Below are 17,957 nucleotides of genomic sequence, written 5' to 3'. Positions count from 1 at the left end.
GGGGGCTCTGATTGCCCCATAATCACAGGAGAGGATGTATAAAGCAGAGACACAAGGGGCAGAGGACTACTAAACAAACCCAAGATTATGTTCCTAATTGAAATGGCAGCCCAGGGTCTTCGCATATAAAATCTGGAATCTGAGTTTACTTTCCTTAACATCACGTGTTTCAGCTGCTCCACATTCCAGGACTCCTTCAGCCTTGACCTCATCCCTGAGATTATTCTCTCTTCAGTCAACTAGAAGTTCTCAAATATACAATATTTACACCCAGAAACGAGGCAGATCTGCTGATTGTCTTTCTTCAGCTGCCTGGGTGGCCCTAAGAATGAGGAAGTGTCCCAGGACTGGGGAATTCCCACTGTCTCTGGAGAGAAGATCTGTCGCTCGCAACACTGCCAGGCTGGGCTGCACAAGGGCAGGAAGGGATGTGTTGGAATTGGGAAGACTGAAGATATGAAGAGAAGGATTAACTCCACACATTTTGTCCACGGCTCTCAAGATTTATGCAAAGTACCCATCCACCCTAAAGATCTTGAAACTGGAAAAGAAAAAGGAATCTATGAAGTTAAAAGAATTTTAAAGGAAAAAGCTGAAAAATGCTAAGAATTGGCTTCCAATCTCTGCCTGCTACCTCCAAGGCTACTACTCCTTTTTGTTTTTATTAAATGAGAACATAATCATTAAATAGATTTACAAAACTATTTTGCATCATATGTGAATATCACTGACAATGGTATATCCACATATCTTTTATTTGTTATCCCAAATCAAAACAGAACCTGGATTAAAAAAACTTATTTGTTGCTATTTCATTAACCAGCTTTCTTGTTTTGAGACTGCTGTATTTATGAAACAAAAAGTTTCCAAGTCATTAGGTAATATATGGCCCAAACAACTTGATAATCCATGTAAATGAGAATCAAGCCCACAAAATCCAGGAGTATTAATTCCTTTGATGAGAGTATCTTCCTTCCTGTAGAGTCTATGTCTTATCTTCTAAAGCTTACATTAAGTCATTTGGCCAAACCCTTGCCCTTAATTTCTGAACCCTGGTAGCTGATTTAAGAATATATTTTATTACTCCTTTTGTTTGCACAGCAGTTGGTGCTGATATGGTCTCCCCTTTAATCTTCAGAGATTAAACAGCGCATGGAAGAAAAAGTAGAGCAATGAAGAAGATGCATTCAAAATTTCGTTTAGAAAACAGAACAATATTTTTTAGGAAAATGTTGTTAAATCAGTTCACAACACAACCTTTTTTTGTTATGACATATCTATATGTATGATACAGTTATATATTTCTCAATTCTATGATAAATTTGCATCATTATTATAAAAATGAATAACAGTTGCAATAAGGAAAATGAAATTAATGAATCAGAATTTAGACTCGCGTCATTGTTACTTATAATACCTGCAACACATAACCAGTACTTCCTAGTCACTGCAGTGTTCTGTTAAACAGTAACTGCACAATAAATCTTTTTTCTTTTCCAGATAAGCTAAAACACAATCATTAGCATTTGTCAAAATCAATCCTGTATCCAACACCACAAGAGTACAATATCTAGAACTTCCTGATCTGAAGCAATTAATTTTTTCTAGATCTATAAGAAACAGAAATATCTTCAAACCAATTCCTTTTTTCAGAGATGTTTTGTCATAATATTTTTCAAAACAGAGGACGCATAGAACTGTGAGGCTGCACTGTAACTCTGCTGATACTTCGGGAGCATGATGGAACACACACAAACCCCTAATCCAATAAAATAAAGGGTACAAACATTCAGGTCACTGCAGTTCCTCATCCCTAAAGGTAAGCAAGCACTTCCTTCCCAGCTCAAGCATGAACTTCAATACACTGCTGAATTCAGTACATTATAGGGGTTCTGTTGCCCCCTGTATTAGTTATGAGAACATCATGTCATTTGCACAAATTGTGTGAAACAAAAGCAATTTAAATTTCCACAGAGAGCTGTGGGCTCAACAAAACCTGAGAAATTTAACTTTCTGGCTATTGCCCTGCCTGATGACGATCGTGCTCTTGTGACCAGCTGGGAATATGGTCAACTACAAAACTCTCAATCTTCAGGCACCGACAAAAGGCAAGGCTTGACAAGCTGACAAAACACGACATCTTAATGAGTTTTTTTTGCAAGTGTTACTGGATAGTCCACACCAGAAGCTGGAGTTGGGGGCAGGGCTGGAGAAGAATGCAAGGCAGTAGAGAACAGTGTTCCTCACTTGGATAACTCAATGGTGATCCTCCAACCAGTTTTCTACTCACAAACCAGATTTTAGTGAATATGTTAATTTGGTACGATACATAAAAGAAATTTTGGCTACAGCTCTTTCTGTTAATACTGAAACATTCTTAAGTGAAACATTACATTTTTATTTAAAATATCCACAATTAAGTGTGCGACCTTTCTCCATGTGCTCTCTATAGCATGTGTTTCCTGCAAGAGGATATACTACACATACTACTGTAGGAAAAGATATAGCCAATTGCCTGAAACCCTTACCTATTATCACTTAATAGCTGATACTATGATAAAAAATGGGGCCACAGGCAGGAGTGTTCTTCTAAGCTCAGCTATCAGGTATTTCACACAATATGAAATTTGTCTTAAGTGTTGCACTCTAGGTGGGTTTGCCTGCAAAGAGGTGCTCATAAGTAAATGGGGAAAAGAAAGTATTAATAAATTAGTGACAATTTCACCCAGGGAAATCAGTGGCAGAGTCTTGGGGGGGAGGGAGGAGGGAGGGGGAAAAGCCCGAACGACTCTCAAATCTGTAGCCCAGCTTTGACTCAAAAAGCTGCATTATTACCACGCAAGCGACTCCTCCTGGAATCAGACACGGAGCAACAAGACCACAAGACCAGGTCATTTAAAAGCGATGAACTAAGGGCAGCATGAGCAGCTCACCAGACTGTGCCTCCCCTGGCGTTCCCGGGAGGATGTGCTGCCCTATCCCTGCTTCTACCTGCCGGGGGGAAGCGGGGGCGGTGCGGGGCCGTGCCCGCCCCCGCCCCCGGCCCTCGCCCCGGGGGAGGCCGGCAGCTGTCGGCGGGTGGGAGGCGTCTGCAGCTGGAAAACAGCAGCTCCGGTTGCTGATCAGATTTGGGGGTGGGGTGGGAGGTGTGTGTGGGAAAAGCCAAGCGATGGATCTTCCCTTCTTTTGACAACACTCTTCTCTTCAGGACTAAGTCTGCACTGGAGGAAAATAACTGCGAGGGAGAAGTGCTAATCACACCTCCGTGTGGGAACTAACTCCCGGGAGCAGCGAGTGCCGCCAGCCCAGGGATATTCCCTGCCTCCAGCCTGAAGTGATTCCTCCTAGAACGGTTCAGTCGCGCCTGCAGTTCACCTCTGCCTGCAGTTAACCAGCGTGCAATTTGGGTTTAATGGAGCTGGGTTTATTGTTCCTCTTTGGACTTACGATTACGTCAACTGCAGGTAACGTGAATTTCTTTCTTTGCCTACTTCCACGCATGCACACAAAGAAAGGCTGGGTAGTTTTTTTTTTTTATTGCCTTTTTTTTTTTTTCCTCTCCCCTCTCCTTCCAAAAGGCTGTAAGCAACAGCCCACTCCGGTGCGCGGTAAAGAACCAGACGCCAAAGACATCCTTTGGCCGTCCGTAGGTTTAACCGGAACACACCGGGCTGGCGCTGCAGCCGGGGCGGACACAAACATAACGGTGCTCGCGGCGCCCCGGGACTCCGCAGGGAGCGGGGATGGGTCGGGCCCGGCCCGGGGGGGCTGCGGGCGGGGGCTGTGCGGGGTTGGGGCGCTGGGAGCCGCTGGAAGCTGAGCGCGGCTGTTGCAGGGTCCGCGCTGCCCCGGCCCCGCTCCGCGCTGCCGGCGGCCGGCCCGGGACACCGCGAGCGCGACGAGGCCAGGGGGGACGGCGGAGCGCTGCGGCACCGGGCCCGGCGCTGCACTTGCTACACCTACAAGGACAAGGAGTGCGTGTACTACTGCCACCTCGACATCATCTGGATCAACACCCCCGAGTGAGTGCGGGAAATGGCGGGCGGGCAGCGGGCGGGGGAGCCCCGGGGACCCCGCGGGGACAGCGCGGGCGGGGGGAGCCGGAGGCGGGGCCGCCCCCGCCGGGTCAGGGCGGGACGGGGGGAGCCCAGCGCAGCCCCCCCAGCCCCCGGAGCGCCGCTGTCCCGGCACCTGCCCGGCCCGGGGACCGCGGTGTGCCGGGCATGGGGGACAGGAGGGAAAAGCGGCGATTCCCCATGAGAAATCTGTTTCTAACAACTCACCCGCTGGGAAAGCAAGAACAGTGCGTGTGCGTGCAACTGTACTAGTTTTGGTACAAATTAATATGGGAAAATACCGAGACGTTAAGATAATGTTTGAAAAATTCAATATGCCAGATTTTAAGCTGTTACAAAAGAAAGTCTTTTTCAACTGTGCTCTACGGAAACACAAGCTTTTGTTTCAACTCGTAATAAAAACAAATTTTGAAGCCATTTCCCCCGGATTGGAAGTTCTGAGCTCCACACAGGGCGGTGGGGGTGGAGCACACGTGCAGAAAAGCTGCTCTGCTCTGTACTGACAGTGCTTAGTGGGAAGAAAGCATCCAGGAAAAGTGACACTTTGCCTACATCCTAAAGGTTAGAGGCCTCCTTTTCCTACACTACTGTATGTATCCTGTCTTGCTGACTAACCAAAACAGACTTCAGATTTGTAAAGATTCTCACAGGCTAATAGGTTCCTGTAGCAACCACAGATATCAGTTCAGTAAAAAAATAATCAGGAGATCAGATGGACCTGAAAACAAATGACTTCAAGAATTAAAGTTCTTCAGACTGTGATGTGAACTTCTACACATACCACCAAATACTCCAGTGACTACAGTTTGGGAACAGTTGTAATGAATCAGGCCTGCGTTTGAATTGATTGCAAAGCTTTTAATGAGATTAAAATAACAAAAGGAGTAGAAAAATAGAAAGTAGCAGTAAAATAGGTTAAGTCAAATGGGGGTTAGGACACTTAATTTGTAAATTCACGTGTGTGTCCTGGCTAGAGGCCATGTCTGATGACGTCTTTTGAACTTCTACCAACCTGTAAGTATCACGTATTCACACAAGTCATTCAATTCTTCTGGTTCCATACCTGCACTAATCCACCCCAGGATTACTTAGGGTTATTTTAGCCAAATATTTATGACTCAGTAAATTTAAGTCAGAGCTCACCAGTGAAAATGGGGGAATGACATTCCTTTTCCCCTACGCACTGAATAAATAGACTTCTGCTAATTTTAAACACACACTCCTCTTTCCTCTTTTTTTTTTTTTTTTTTTTTTTTAGGATATCCTGTTTTAAGTCTACAGGACTTAGAATTGTCATTCCAATTACAAAATTATTTAGTGTGCATTAATTCAGTGATGTGGAGAATTTCCCTACATGAAAGCTTTGTGCAAATATTATTTAAAAAAGAAAAAAAAAGAAAACAGAGGTAGAGGTATATAACATTTTCATGATACCTGTAGAATTAGCAACGAAGTCTGTATAATAATCCAAGTATTAAACAGTTGGGATTCTAAGTCTTTGCTTTCTTAACTGAAGTCAGTTGTACATAAAATATAACCCCCGCTGGTTATAGGTTAACCTGAAATTATTTAATGTGAGGACTAGGAAATTCCCTTTTTATAATTTTTACGCCATGTGATGGGACATTTCTATGCATACATTCAATTTCAATATTAACTATACACAAAGAATGATACATTTTAGCTACTGCTCTCCAAAGACATGAACTTGTATAATGTAACAACGCTGTTGGAACTGGGAGAATCAGGATGCTGGGAGCCCTCTGGGTTGACAAAGAGTGGATGGATGATGGTGAAATTAGTCTGGAATTAGTCCAGTAGGGACTGAATTTCCTGGACTCTGTCTGAACTGAGCATTGCTGTCCTGCTCCATGGACAGGTGGCAGAGGTACAAATCTCTCGCTGAAACAGCACAGCTGTGATTTTCAAAAATCCCAGGATTCTTCCTACTAATGCTCCCAGGGCAGAGGTAAACATTAAATTAAGTGTATTGGACATTTTGGACCATTTCAGTGCAAGAGAAGCAGGATTTAAGATTCCATGTGCCATGAACAGGCACTAATCCTGCTCTCATGATTGACTTGGAATAATGTCTCAGGAAGTCAAAAGGTTCTTCTGGACGTGAATGGGGGGAACCAGGCCTGCTTGGGCAATTTAATATCCCGAGCAAGTTACAGTACTTCTTTGAAATGGAAGTAACCATTAGATGTGTACGGGCTGGCTGTTTGTAAATGGGGCTTTTACATTGCTCTTGTACACATGCTGTGGAAAGTTTTTATATTTACTAAAAATTTGGATCCAACACAACTTGGAGAATCATACACACAGTGAGAGGCCAGAAAGTTGGTATTAAAGTTTGGAGAAGTTTTCCTGACATCTGTTGATTCTGATATTTTTCTTGCTTATTTACTTCTTTTCCCCCTTACATCAAATGCTACAATTGTCCTTCCTTCCATCTCCCCCTAACTTATTTATTTCACTTTATCATTTCTTGTTCCCCCACAAAAATTCCTCAGTACTTTCTGTTTTCAGGCTACTCATACCTCTACACTTTAAAGACAAACTAATTCCTCCTCTGGTTTCTTCTGCTTTTCCCAACAGGAGCTGTTAAGCATTGTTGTAATATATTTGAAACAAATCTCGGTCATGGCCTCTCCTCCTTTTCTGGAAAAGCAGTTAAAGTTTTTATTGAAGCTGTTGGAGGCAGAGTGACAATAGGAGGTCTATTTCTATCCCTGCTGAGAAACCACTTAGATCAGCAGGGTGACAGTTGTAGAAAAGCCCAAAATTGCAGAATGTGGAGCCTCTGACTCCCTGCAGCTTTTACCAATTAGATGAGAAATTAGCTCTGCACACATGTTTCGAGCATTGCTTTATACTTGACTATGAACCACTGCTGTTAGTCCAGACCACGAAGAGCATCAGTGTTGTTTTGATATAGTGAGTCTTTCATTCTGGGAACAGTGGGAAAGTGGAAAAGAAGATGACCTAAAGAAAGGCAGGTAAGTCAGAACAGAATAATGCAATTATGTGGTGTAGACAAACGTTGTGTAACAAAGGTAATTAAAAGCTGGTAAACTCTTCTCACTGATAAGACTGATTAGCCAGGAATTAATTTGCCATGTATTTTTTTTTTGTCAAGTGATTAATTATGCTTATGTTGATCTATAGCTACAGACACATTTTAAAGAATGAACTGTCTTTTAAACAGTACCCACTGATGTAATACAGACCCAGCTTGGTGTTTAATTTTTTAAGTTAAAGAAGAAAATACAGGCAAGCAAAAAAATATGAGCAAGACTACTTTTAGATCTGCACTTCTTCAGAGGGGTCCTATATTTCAACATGAACTGAGGTTGTGCATCCAACAGCAATAATAACAGTTAATTAATAACAGTTCAATTGATAACGCTAATGTTGCGGTGTGAAGCTTTATCAATGCTCAGAATGATGAGTGATAGATTAAAAGGTGACAACTCCTAAGAAAGTGTTACTATCATTAGGGCAAAATATCAGATACTCAAGTGGTCTTCAATTCTAAAATAAAAGTGTAATGAGAATTTATGCCAACAATCCAGGTGTTTCCAAAGGAGAATTCATCACTCAAGCTAAGCACCAAAAATAAGAACATTTCTTTTGAAGGGTCTAAATCAAACCAAAAGTGGTGGAGTTTTTTTTTCCTAAATGACATGTCCTTTTGGTATTTGTTATTATGTTCAAAAGAGGAGTAACTGAATAAAATTCTGTGACCACACTGTAAAGACCCACTTACATGATGATCTTAGAGTTCTGTCTCCCAATTACATGAATTTCTGAATCAGGAAAATTGGATGGACAAAGTGAAAGGCAGATTTTGATCTAACACTCTGTTACTGCTCTGGTCCTCTGTACTTAACAGAGGACTCAGGACCAGAGGACTGTTGAGTGCTCCATGGTGAGCACATGGGGACATTGGAAGGATCTGATGTTTTGTCACTTAATAAAGAAATTTATTTTTGTGGCTCATGCAAGTCATATAATCCTTAGCAACAAGTTAGCTCCAGATAGTTCCCAATAGAAATGTGTTTTCCTGACCTCAGGTGACCACTGGCTGGAGTGGGAAAGCCTTTTCAAACACTTAAATTCTTGTGGTCATTGCTGTAAGTGATGACAAATGGGTTTGTCAGGAGCTAAACAGACTGAGCAGATCCCACCTGCACCCAGCTCTCCAACAGTTACAAGTTAATGATCTTTGCTCATTACTGACTTAGGTTACCATCAGAAAGTCATCTTAGAATGGAAACAATTTGTACCCTATCATCACTTCACTCACAGTTTTACTTACACACACAGCTGATGTCTTGGGATGGTGTTACAAAAGATAAGATTTAATACAACCCAACGGTTATTCTGCTCTCACTGCGTGTTCTGCTGGCCAACTTTTCCTTCATGACATCTTTTTGTTACCTGCATCTCTTTGGTGATTGAGTTTTGTTGAACAGAAGCCCACATAACAAAATTTAAGATGCTTTTAATCCTTATGGACATTAAGTGATGTTCTAAATTATTATAATTACCCCAATTCTGGATAATTATATTCATCAATAAATAAATGTAGATGGTGTCCTGTATTTAACTGGAAATAAAAATACACAGCTAAAGGTCTCTTGTTCAGCAAAACAATTAAGCAGGTGGTTATAAACTCTAGATCAGATTGAAAATCCCTGCTAGCCAAAGGCTTGATGATAAAACAGTGGCTGCCAGCCAGAAAGCTCAAGTAAGGAAGCTGATCTGTCAGCTGAACAGTGCAAATGGTTAACCATCAGAACCAAGTGCCAAAACTGAAGTGATGAATCTTTGTTGAATTGATTTATTTTTCTGAATGAAGCTTGCCCTGATTTTGCAGTCTTTACTGTTCACATGTTCATATGGAATCTGTTTGTCTTGCGAAATCTTCATTTCAAATGAAGAATATTTCAAACCGATTTACTGAACATAACAGGCTCCTGCTGTAATTGTTACGTTTTATTGTGGACAAACTGATTTGATTTTAGGCTTCTCTATTCAAAGAGGTATTCTTGCATATTTAAATTGTGTTCTGCCTTCAAACTTTCAGTCTCTCACTGTCTGAAGTGTGCACAGCTTGCATGCCCTCCTCAGTCTAGAAGTAGAATATCTCCTCTGAGCTTACTCACAGTACTCCCAGGATTGATGTTTTACAGCAGTCTCTCAGAAAGACTGGAAATGATTTGGCTCTGCAGTTACAATCCCACATCCCTGCAGGAGATGGCCCTGAGAAGAGGAGGTCAGGATGAGACACGCTGATAGCCAGGGCTTTGAAATTTCACTACTGCTGCTCCTGCTGGCCTAATTCTAAGAGTAAACACTCTTGAAGGCTGTCAAACCACAGTCACTTTCACCAGTCTTACATTTTAACACCATGCATTTATTTTCCCCCAGGTTTTTGTTTTATTTGTTTTAAGACCAGCGGTGGATTTTGAACTATACAGGCTCTGTAGAGAGAGGTAGGAACATGCATTAGTGTGTGTTCCTTATGTGCACTGCTTTACTCTGAATTTTAGCTTGAAAAAAATCTTAATTTGATTCCTTTCATCCATATTTCCCAGCTGTTCTCCCATTTGGGATTTACCTCAGTGGTTTCATACCACTGGTAAGTGGTAAGAACCACTAACTAATAATATTGACTGCCAGTCAGGGGGAGAAAAGGAATAATGGGAGTTTGGGCCTGGCAGACAGAAGATGCTGCTCCAAAGTTTACTTATTTCTTTAAACTAATGATCATATATCTTGCCACAGGACTGGGAGCAGATTGGGATTGATATGAGGTACTAAAGGAGATGCTGAGAGTTGTTTTGAGAGAGGTGTTTATGTGAAACACTGGCTCAGTTTATTAAGTCAGGTGAGCTCTACCCAGCCTCTCTGGGGATTTGGGGTGTTAATGGACACCCCCTCCAGGCTTGCTTCATATTGTTTACCTCAAGAAATACACCCCAGCTTTTCACTCAACAACTCAGGTATTGTTCTCATCATATTTGAGAAACAAAACCTGTAACATCCCTTAGACAGCTACAGGAGGAGGATGGAGAGTGATAAAAAGCCCTCAGATTCTCACAGTGCCTGACTTGGGACCAAGAAGCCCCAGGGGGAGGAAAATCAAAGAACTCACGTGGTCAGTGAACCTGGATGCTGAAGCAGATGTGTGCAATCCTTGGCTTATTACCTAAGTTAGCTGTAACTAATGGACTAAAACTAATTGGCATCCTCATGAATTAGCAAATACTAATTAAAGGATAAGATAGCAAGGTCATGGAGGTGTATCTTTTTGTATAATAGGAGCTGGGCAGGTATCTAGGAGCACTGACTACTACTAAATTGAGGATGTGGAAAAGAAAGGTGTGGCTATAAAGGATAAAAGTTGTTTCATCTGAAAATAACTTTAACTGAAAAATGTTACTCAGAAAAAAGTGCAGCTTCTGAGAATGTGGTCAGGATGACCAAACCATCCAGTCAGGCATTTACTCCTTAAATAATGATAAGGATGGGTTAATATGGGAGGTACCTCTATTGTGAACTCTTAAAAAACCACACCTATTACAGGAAGAGCTGGAACCAACTTCCAGAGCAGCCAATAATCTCTTCATCTATAAAGCTACACAGTGCTACTGCAGTGCCTTTATACAAAAATATACACAGAAATATCTGTTATTTCCCCCAGGCAATATCCTTCGTTCTGGAGACATTTTGTCTCATTTGGAGGATGGTAAATTTTGCTTCCTTTCTGTGTTCTTTGCTCTCAGTGGTCCTTACAGGGATCTCACATATTTTTGGGATTGTCTGAAAACACTGGAGACTGTTGGGAGCCTTGCTGGCCTGGGTATGTGCCAGAAAATATATTGCTGAATACTGAAATCACAGCATCTAAAATGATTGCTGCAACCCCCTCATCCCTTTGTTTTGGCTGAAACTCGCCAGTGCCCTGGAGGTATCTACTGTGTTTAAGTGGTTGGGAAAGTAGAAAATAATAGTGGCTCATAGGTCCATCATAACATAGCATGAGAAATTCAGCCACATGTTATAAAAATTAAAATAAACTAATTGGATTTGTCTGCCTGAATGCTGAGCATTAACTGTGAGTGGGGGACAGCAGGACTCAGGCAAATCATCCTTTCCAATTCAACCTGAAGGCATTAATCCTTCAATAGGCAGTTTTCTTCTGTGAAAAATTTTCACTGGTTCAAAATGGCTGTTCAGTGGAACGATCACCTGGTAGCAATTACTTGGTACTTCTTGTCTTTTTTCAACAAACAAATGCTTATTTATTTAATTTAATGGCAAAACCTTGCTCTAAGAGCTAGCTAGCTGGCTTTTGGGGGGAGAGCTTTTATATTTGTGTTTTGTGGACACAAAGTACAGAAATAATCTCGGTTATTTCAGCATCTCATATACAATCTGACAAGAACACACTGTGCTTTGATTAGTTTTGTGCTGCTCTGTGACACATAGGATTATCTTTGGTTAATTATCTGTTGCACTGACTAAGCATAATTACAACACATGGAATAATTGCAAGTACTGGAGAGTTGTGCTAGTTTGGTTTTTTTTGTTTTTCTGTTTTTGTTTTTTTTCTGTTTGTTTTTTCATACAGAGTAAAAAACACATAGCTTATACTGAAGAATAAACTATTTCCTCGAACTCAGACCTTGCCTCTGTTAGAAAAAGCTTAAAAACGGAGCATGCAGACTTTTATGCAACCACTGTCTGGCGGGAGTAATCATAGTGAACCCCCCAAAAGAGAGTAATTCCTGAGAAATCACAGATTTGGATGTTGTAAATCAGATACCAGTTCAAAGTAGTACCTTGGAAGGCCTGATTCAGAAATGTCTAGGTTTGCTTATTCTCTACTTTTTAGAGAAGAAAGGCATTAAGGACTCACAGCACACCTTAACTTTAAATATACTGAAACCCATATTAGTTTACTTCAGGAGAATTTTATTCTCCTAGAGGAAGAAATGCTGCATACTGAGTTAAAGATCAGGAATTCAAATTTTCTTGTGAAATGTAAGCCTTAAAAAAATAAATTAATTAAAAACCTGTGGATGCTGCAGAGAAATTTCCAAAAGATTAGTAAATGGCTCCTAGCCAGTACTTTGGCTGGGGACTGGGTCATAACCACAAGAAACACAGTGTAAGGAACTGGTAATTCAGGATCCCCACAATTCTGTCTCTGCTCTACTCCAGCTGATTTTCATCTTCACTGAGGGGACATAGAGTGCCCTGTATATATTCAAGTAATCAAGCTCTTTGTGATTATTGTCAGAAAGACTTTGGATTGCTATTGAAGCGTATCTGGTTTGGGTTTGAATTTTTGGATTAGAAACCAAAACCAGGCAAATTGGGAGTATTATTGATTTCTATCTGATTGGAAAATCGGCACATTACCTTACACTAAACTTCAACATTCTGGTTAAAATTCTTTGAAACTTGAAATACTTGAAAATGTAGTTGCATTGGCACATATTTCTGGTCCACTGACAATGAGGTAGCCTTGAATACTTTTCTAAGCTATGAAGCATAAAGTACTTCATTAGAAAGATCAGAAGGAGTATCTAAAATACCAATTTCCTCCTTTGCTTAAGGCTGTGATTCATGGCTCTTATCACTCGTAATTGTAATTATGTTCTCCACTCCTCCCTGTTTGCTGGAATTTACTGTCTCCGGAGAGGCAGCAGATTGGTAATGGGCCCCTTCCTCAATCACTGTAGTTCACATAGTGCTGGATTAAGGTAAAATTGAAAGTTGATGACAATTCTGTTGGTCCATTAATTTGCAAATTGCAGCAATTAAGAATAAAACTCATGCCCTTCTTTCCAGGCAGAGCCTCTGACACAGGGCAAACTGCAACACAGTCCCACAGAGCTTTTGGTTTAGAGAATTAGAGTAAAAAAGCCCAGTATCATATTCTGAAAGAGTGCACTTTTGAACAAGAAATCACTTTAAATAATGAGAATAACATATGACAGTATTTTATGTCTCGTTAGCATAATGTAGGATGATGTCTGCAAAAGCTACAAGAAGCTTCTTTATGCCTTGACAAACTGTCATTAAACAGGGCTCTCACATCTGTCTAAAACACACAAAATTCATCTTTCCATTTCAGTCTCAGTTGGAGCAGGAAGTTCAATAACAGAATTTTACCAGACAGTTTTCATAGAGGGTTTGCCACTGTTAAAAATAAAGGAACTTTCCCTTGCTCCTGCCTCTAAATACCAGTTCTTACTTCATAAAGAACATGAATGTGTAAAATATACGACTATGGAGCAATTATTTATGTCAGAAGTTCCCTACATTAGCCATTTCACATTATTCTAAAGCAGATGTCAGTATAGAATTATTAATACTCTTAAATTATAAAATGAGACTTGTTCCTAATCCTAAAGACAACAAAAAGCTTTTTAAATGATGGTTTGAGAACGGAGGCCAAAATCAAATCCCAAAGTCTTTTAAGATAAATATGGGTATTCTTGGTCTCTCCCAGTGTCCCAGCGTAGGAGCAAAGTGGTGGAAATAAGGAACAGTTTCTGCATGGAGACAGACCAGGATCTGCTGGAGAAAAACCATCTCCTGGGCTCTGAACACAGAAATAGTGCTTGTGACTTTCTCTCAGGATGATTTTATGATCAGTTTAACTCTGATAGGTTCAGGCTGTGAAAGACAAGGTGCACTGTTACAAATGTGCTGTGAGTGCAGAGGCTTTGAATAAATGATTTGCATCAACTGTACTGATGCTGCATCAAAAATACTGCAGAGATTAGGAAAATAATGTTTCTGAACCTTTCAGCCCACCATGTGTGTGGGAAAATGGAAAGTTTGCAGCTTTCCCATTAGCAGCCTAATGATGTTTTTATGAAAGCAAATGAAAGAAGCAGAACTATGTGAAGGTAGTGGTTCCAGACTCATTATTCAGGCTTTGTTCTGTAACCTTTCTGTAACCTTTCTAGATTGACTCTGATTTCCTCTTCCCTGCCTTTTTTTTTTTTTTCTTTCACTCCTCCTCTCATTCTCATTTTTGAATGTGAGATTCTCTTCAGATTTTTAGTTTTTGTGGATTTGTGGCTTGCTTAGCCCATCCCTCAAGTCCTCAGGAACTTTTATGAGACTCCAGAAGTTTCATGGGGAGTACAGCTGCTGTTGATTGAGATTCTTTAACAACTTGGAGGAGAGCAATTTATGACATCAATCCAAACTATCCAATTCTTTTTGGGGATGTTAGCAGGCAGTGATGAACCATGTCCTTTTCTGATAATAATATTGACTATAACCCATTAAAGAGCAAATCATACAGGGAAATAAAGAGAGGTACCTCCTACTATTTCTTGGTGTGCTGCAGTACAGAATAGGATCTCTCACAGAAAGGCAGAGCTATACAGGGAGGATTATCTAGCAGTTTCTCACACTTGTAACTCCAGGGGTCATGTTCCAAACATGATGCTGTAAATGAATCATGCTGACAGTTTTCTCCATTTCTTGATGATAAAATTAATGGCAAATCAGGATCAGAACCATGAACTACATGACAACTACACAATGTTACTGATCTGGTGAAATCAGCACAGCTCCTGTCACTTTAGACCAGCCATAGCACTGAATGTAATAAATTTTGTGCATTGAGCGGGGAAACCAACACGACCCAGGAATAAGGAGTAAAATAAACAATAACCTGGGGATGTATTTGCATCACCTCTTAGGTATTGCAAATTTTTTTTGACAGTGTAGTTGCCAATTAATCTTGCCAGTAGAGCTGACCGTCTGCTAATTTGTAACTTGATGAAAGCCTGAGTTGATAGAGCAGAAGTTACATGAGCATAGGGTTTGATTTTTCTGCTACAATTTATTGCTTTCCATCCACAGATCTCTTCACTGAAATAGAAAAGACATAGAACATAATTTTAATTGTTTCCTAAAATACACAATACTTGTGATTCTCATAACAGGAGGACTGTGCCATATGGACTGTCTAACTACAGAGGCAGCTTTAGAGGCAAAAGGTCTATAGGCCAGACTCAAAGTACTTCCCAGTCCTCATTCCGATGTTCCTGTTCAGATGCTCATGACAAGCAGTGTTTGCAGTTTTGCAGAAGAATGCAGGACAGAAGAAGGTGAGTATCTTTCCCTAACACTGCAATCTGGCCAATGATTAGTTCATTCATGGAGATAAATTAATCAAGTTGCATTTATCAAGTGGAACGGATTAAAAGATACTGATTTTAAATAAAATTCCCCTCTGCAGTTGTGGTGGGTTAACCCTGGCCAGCAGCCAAACACACTGATGCTTGTTCACTTCCCCCTTCAGTGGGATGGGGGAGTGAACAGGAAGAAAAAAAGCGAGAAAACTCCTGTGTCACATCAGAGTTTAGTAAGTGGAGGAAAGAGGCCAGACCCAGCCAGTACTGTTTGGAATTTTCTTTTTGCTGTTTTTTTTTATGATGTGGTGCTTTTGAAATGAATGCTTTATGTAGTCTAACAAAGAGCATGAAATGATCATTTCATGAATGGGGACATTGATGACAGCACAGTGACAAGCTTAGGCAATCTCTATTCTACAGAAATCATGGATCAATGAAAAAGACAGAGGAGAAAGACCAATGCAGGGAAGAGGAACACAATTTCATTCAGTAGCACAGAGTCTGGAGCATTCTGAACAATCAGGTATGTTACAGATGCTTAATGTTGACAAGAAATAATAACTTTCCATAAATGTCCTTTGTACTTGCAGAACCCTTAATTCTGTCAACTGAACATTATCACTCCTTCCTAAATAAGTACAGAATTTGGCCCATGAGTTGTTTGGGTTTTTTTTTTTCTAATTTAATTTTTAAAATAAACTTTACACAGAACTGCTACAACCTTCCTTGCGTTCCTGTCTATCATGTTTTTGCTCATTTAGCACTGCAACAAATTAAGCTACATGTCCCAGTGCAGTGCTCCAGTAAAAGTTGAAGTGTTAAGGTAAAGAAACAGGAAAACCTTTGTGGAAGAAGCATCTGGAGGGAAAAGTAAATGTGCTTTTGATGTTGGGTATAAAGAGGTTACTGTAACCTAATAGCCAGTTTCTATTATTGCCACTTCTAAAAGAGTCACACCATTACCCCAATTTTTTTGCTATGAAGGGAGGCACTTGGATTAGAAGTCCCCAAGCTGAATTTATTGCTGTGATTATTTGAGCAGACCTAATTGGACAACTGTGTAGAGTTCACTCTGTGTACATACACATGAACAAGGAGGGGAGCCACAGTTCCATCAGGTACCAGGGACTTAGCGCTGAATATTCAGCAGTTTGGCTGTATTTGTTTGTTTGTTTTCTTTAAAGCTTTAACATTTATTTGCTGGAGCTCAGAAACAAGAACTTAAACTACAACTCTCCCCTGAGATGGACAAACTTGATGCTTCAGTGTGATGCCAGTGGAGAATTCAGCAGTAGGCAACACTTCTGTTTCAGCAGTGCCACTCTGACGGCATGGGAACCTGTATGAAGAAGCTTTTCTTCCCTCGAGAGAGCCTCAGAAAAGGATAATCTTTATCATGTAACCTGGCAGGGAATGTATCACTATTGAGGAAAACTTCAAAGGCAGACCCAAACTTCAGCAATGCAAAGCTTCAGGAAACGTTTCTCTCTGTGATTTAAACAAGTACAGTAGAAACTGTTCCACTTACTGCTTGCTCTGTGTCTGAAGAATCCATCCACAGCTCTGTGCAGGCAGCTGCAAGTGGAGAATGTGGAGAGTTAGAGGGAGATTGCCTCTACATGAGTTCTCATTAAGAATAAACAGATACAAATTATTTCTCTTGTTAATGTATGCAAGCCTGAATCATCATATTGTAACTTTGTGGCAGATGTTTAAATGACAGTATCTATGCAGAATAAATATGAATGGTTAATATAAATATTATTATAAACTATAGCAAGTTACGAGTATACGTTGAGTATTCAATAAATTACCGAATTTAGGCACAAATTATTCCTGCACTTGGAAGTTCCATTCAGAAACACTTATAGTGATTATTTAGGGATGCACTGTATTGGTGAACAGAACTTCAGTGATTCATCCCAAAGAATTTTCCTACAGATGCAAGAGTAGGAAAGTGGAACTTCATGCCATCAGAGTAATTTCTGTGCTGGCCATTTGCTGTCCCAGGCCCCTACACCCACAGCACATCCCCTGGGCTTTGCCAGTGCTGTAAATCCCACCTTTATCTCTCCATTGAAGCACCATCACCAAATAACCCGGAAACTTGGCAATAAGGAGTAAGTCCAACCCTGGACATTTTTCAGAGTAAACAATTTCTTCAGAAATTATGGAATTTTTTTTTTTGCTACAAGGATGCAAGAGTAAGCAAGGGAAAAAGAGTAACTTTTGCAAATCCTTTTCTATATTATTTAAAAAGAGAGGAAATCCCTTACTTGTGATGTTAAGATTTTTTTGGGGGGGTTGACTGACCTTCATGCAGACTTTCCCCAAGGCACATAGGTTAAACTCTAACCCCATGTTGTTAAATTATATTTTATAAGAAGAAAGATGGAGACCAAAATAAAAGTGAAAAGAAATCAACAATAAAAATGTTTAGTTAGGGCTTAAACCAGTGGTAATAGTTTTCGTTTGAAACAAGAAAGGGAGGTCTTTGCCAAAACATATGATATATTTTATATATATGTGGATATATTTCATAAATAAATTATTACAGTTATAAAATTAAATATATCTTTCAGTTATTGCATTTGTATCCGTTTCTTACTTGCTGTATAACTGATTTTGTACATTTATAGAAAGCAGATTATTTATTGTATAAAACCACTTTACATACTATATTCCCATATTCTTTCTT

At 40.3% G+C, this 17,957-nt stretch overlaps 1 protein-coding gene across 1 annotated transcript; it reads left to right on the top strand.

Annotated features, from left to right (window-relative positions):
• Nucleotides 1-3,162: 3,162 nt before the first annotated feature.
• On the top strand, nucleotides 3,163-16,593 carry EDN3 (endothelin 3). The gene is made up of 5 exons (XM_082292637.1): nucleotides 3,163-3,464; nucleotides 3,836-4,022; nucleotides 15,068-15,232; nucleotides 15,680-15,782; nucleotides 16,444-16,593. Exons 1-4 carry the CDS (start codon nucleotides 3,413-3,415, stop codon nucleotides 15,750-15,752), a joined length of 477 nt encoding a protein of 158 aa, XP_082148763.1. The 5' UTR covers nucleotides 3,163-3,412; the 3' UTR covers nucleotides 15,753-15,782; nucleotides 16,444-16,593.
• The last annotated feature ends 1,364 nt before the right edge of the window (nucleotides 16,594-17,957 follow it).

Source organism: Coloeus monedula (assembly GCF_965178545.1).
Source record: "Coloeus monedula genome assembly, chromosome: 17".
In the NCBI taxonomy this organism is placed as follows: domain Eukaryota; kingdom Metazoa; phylum Chordata; class Aves; order Passeriformes; family Corvidae; genus Coloeus; species Coloeus monedula.
Note: the sequence above shows the minus strand (reverse complement) of the source record. Positions and strands in the feature narration are given on the sequence as shown.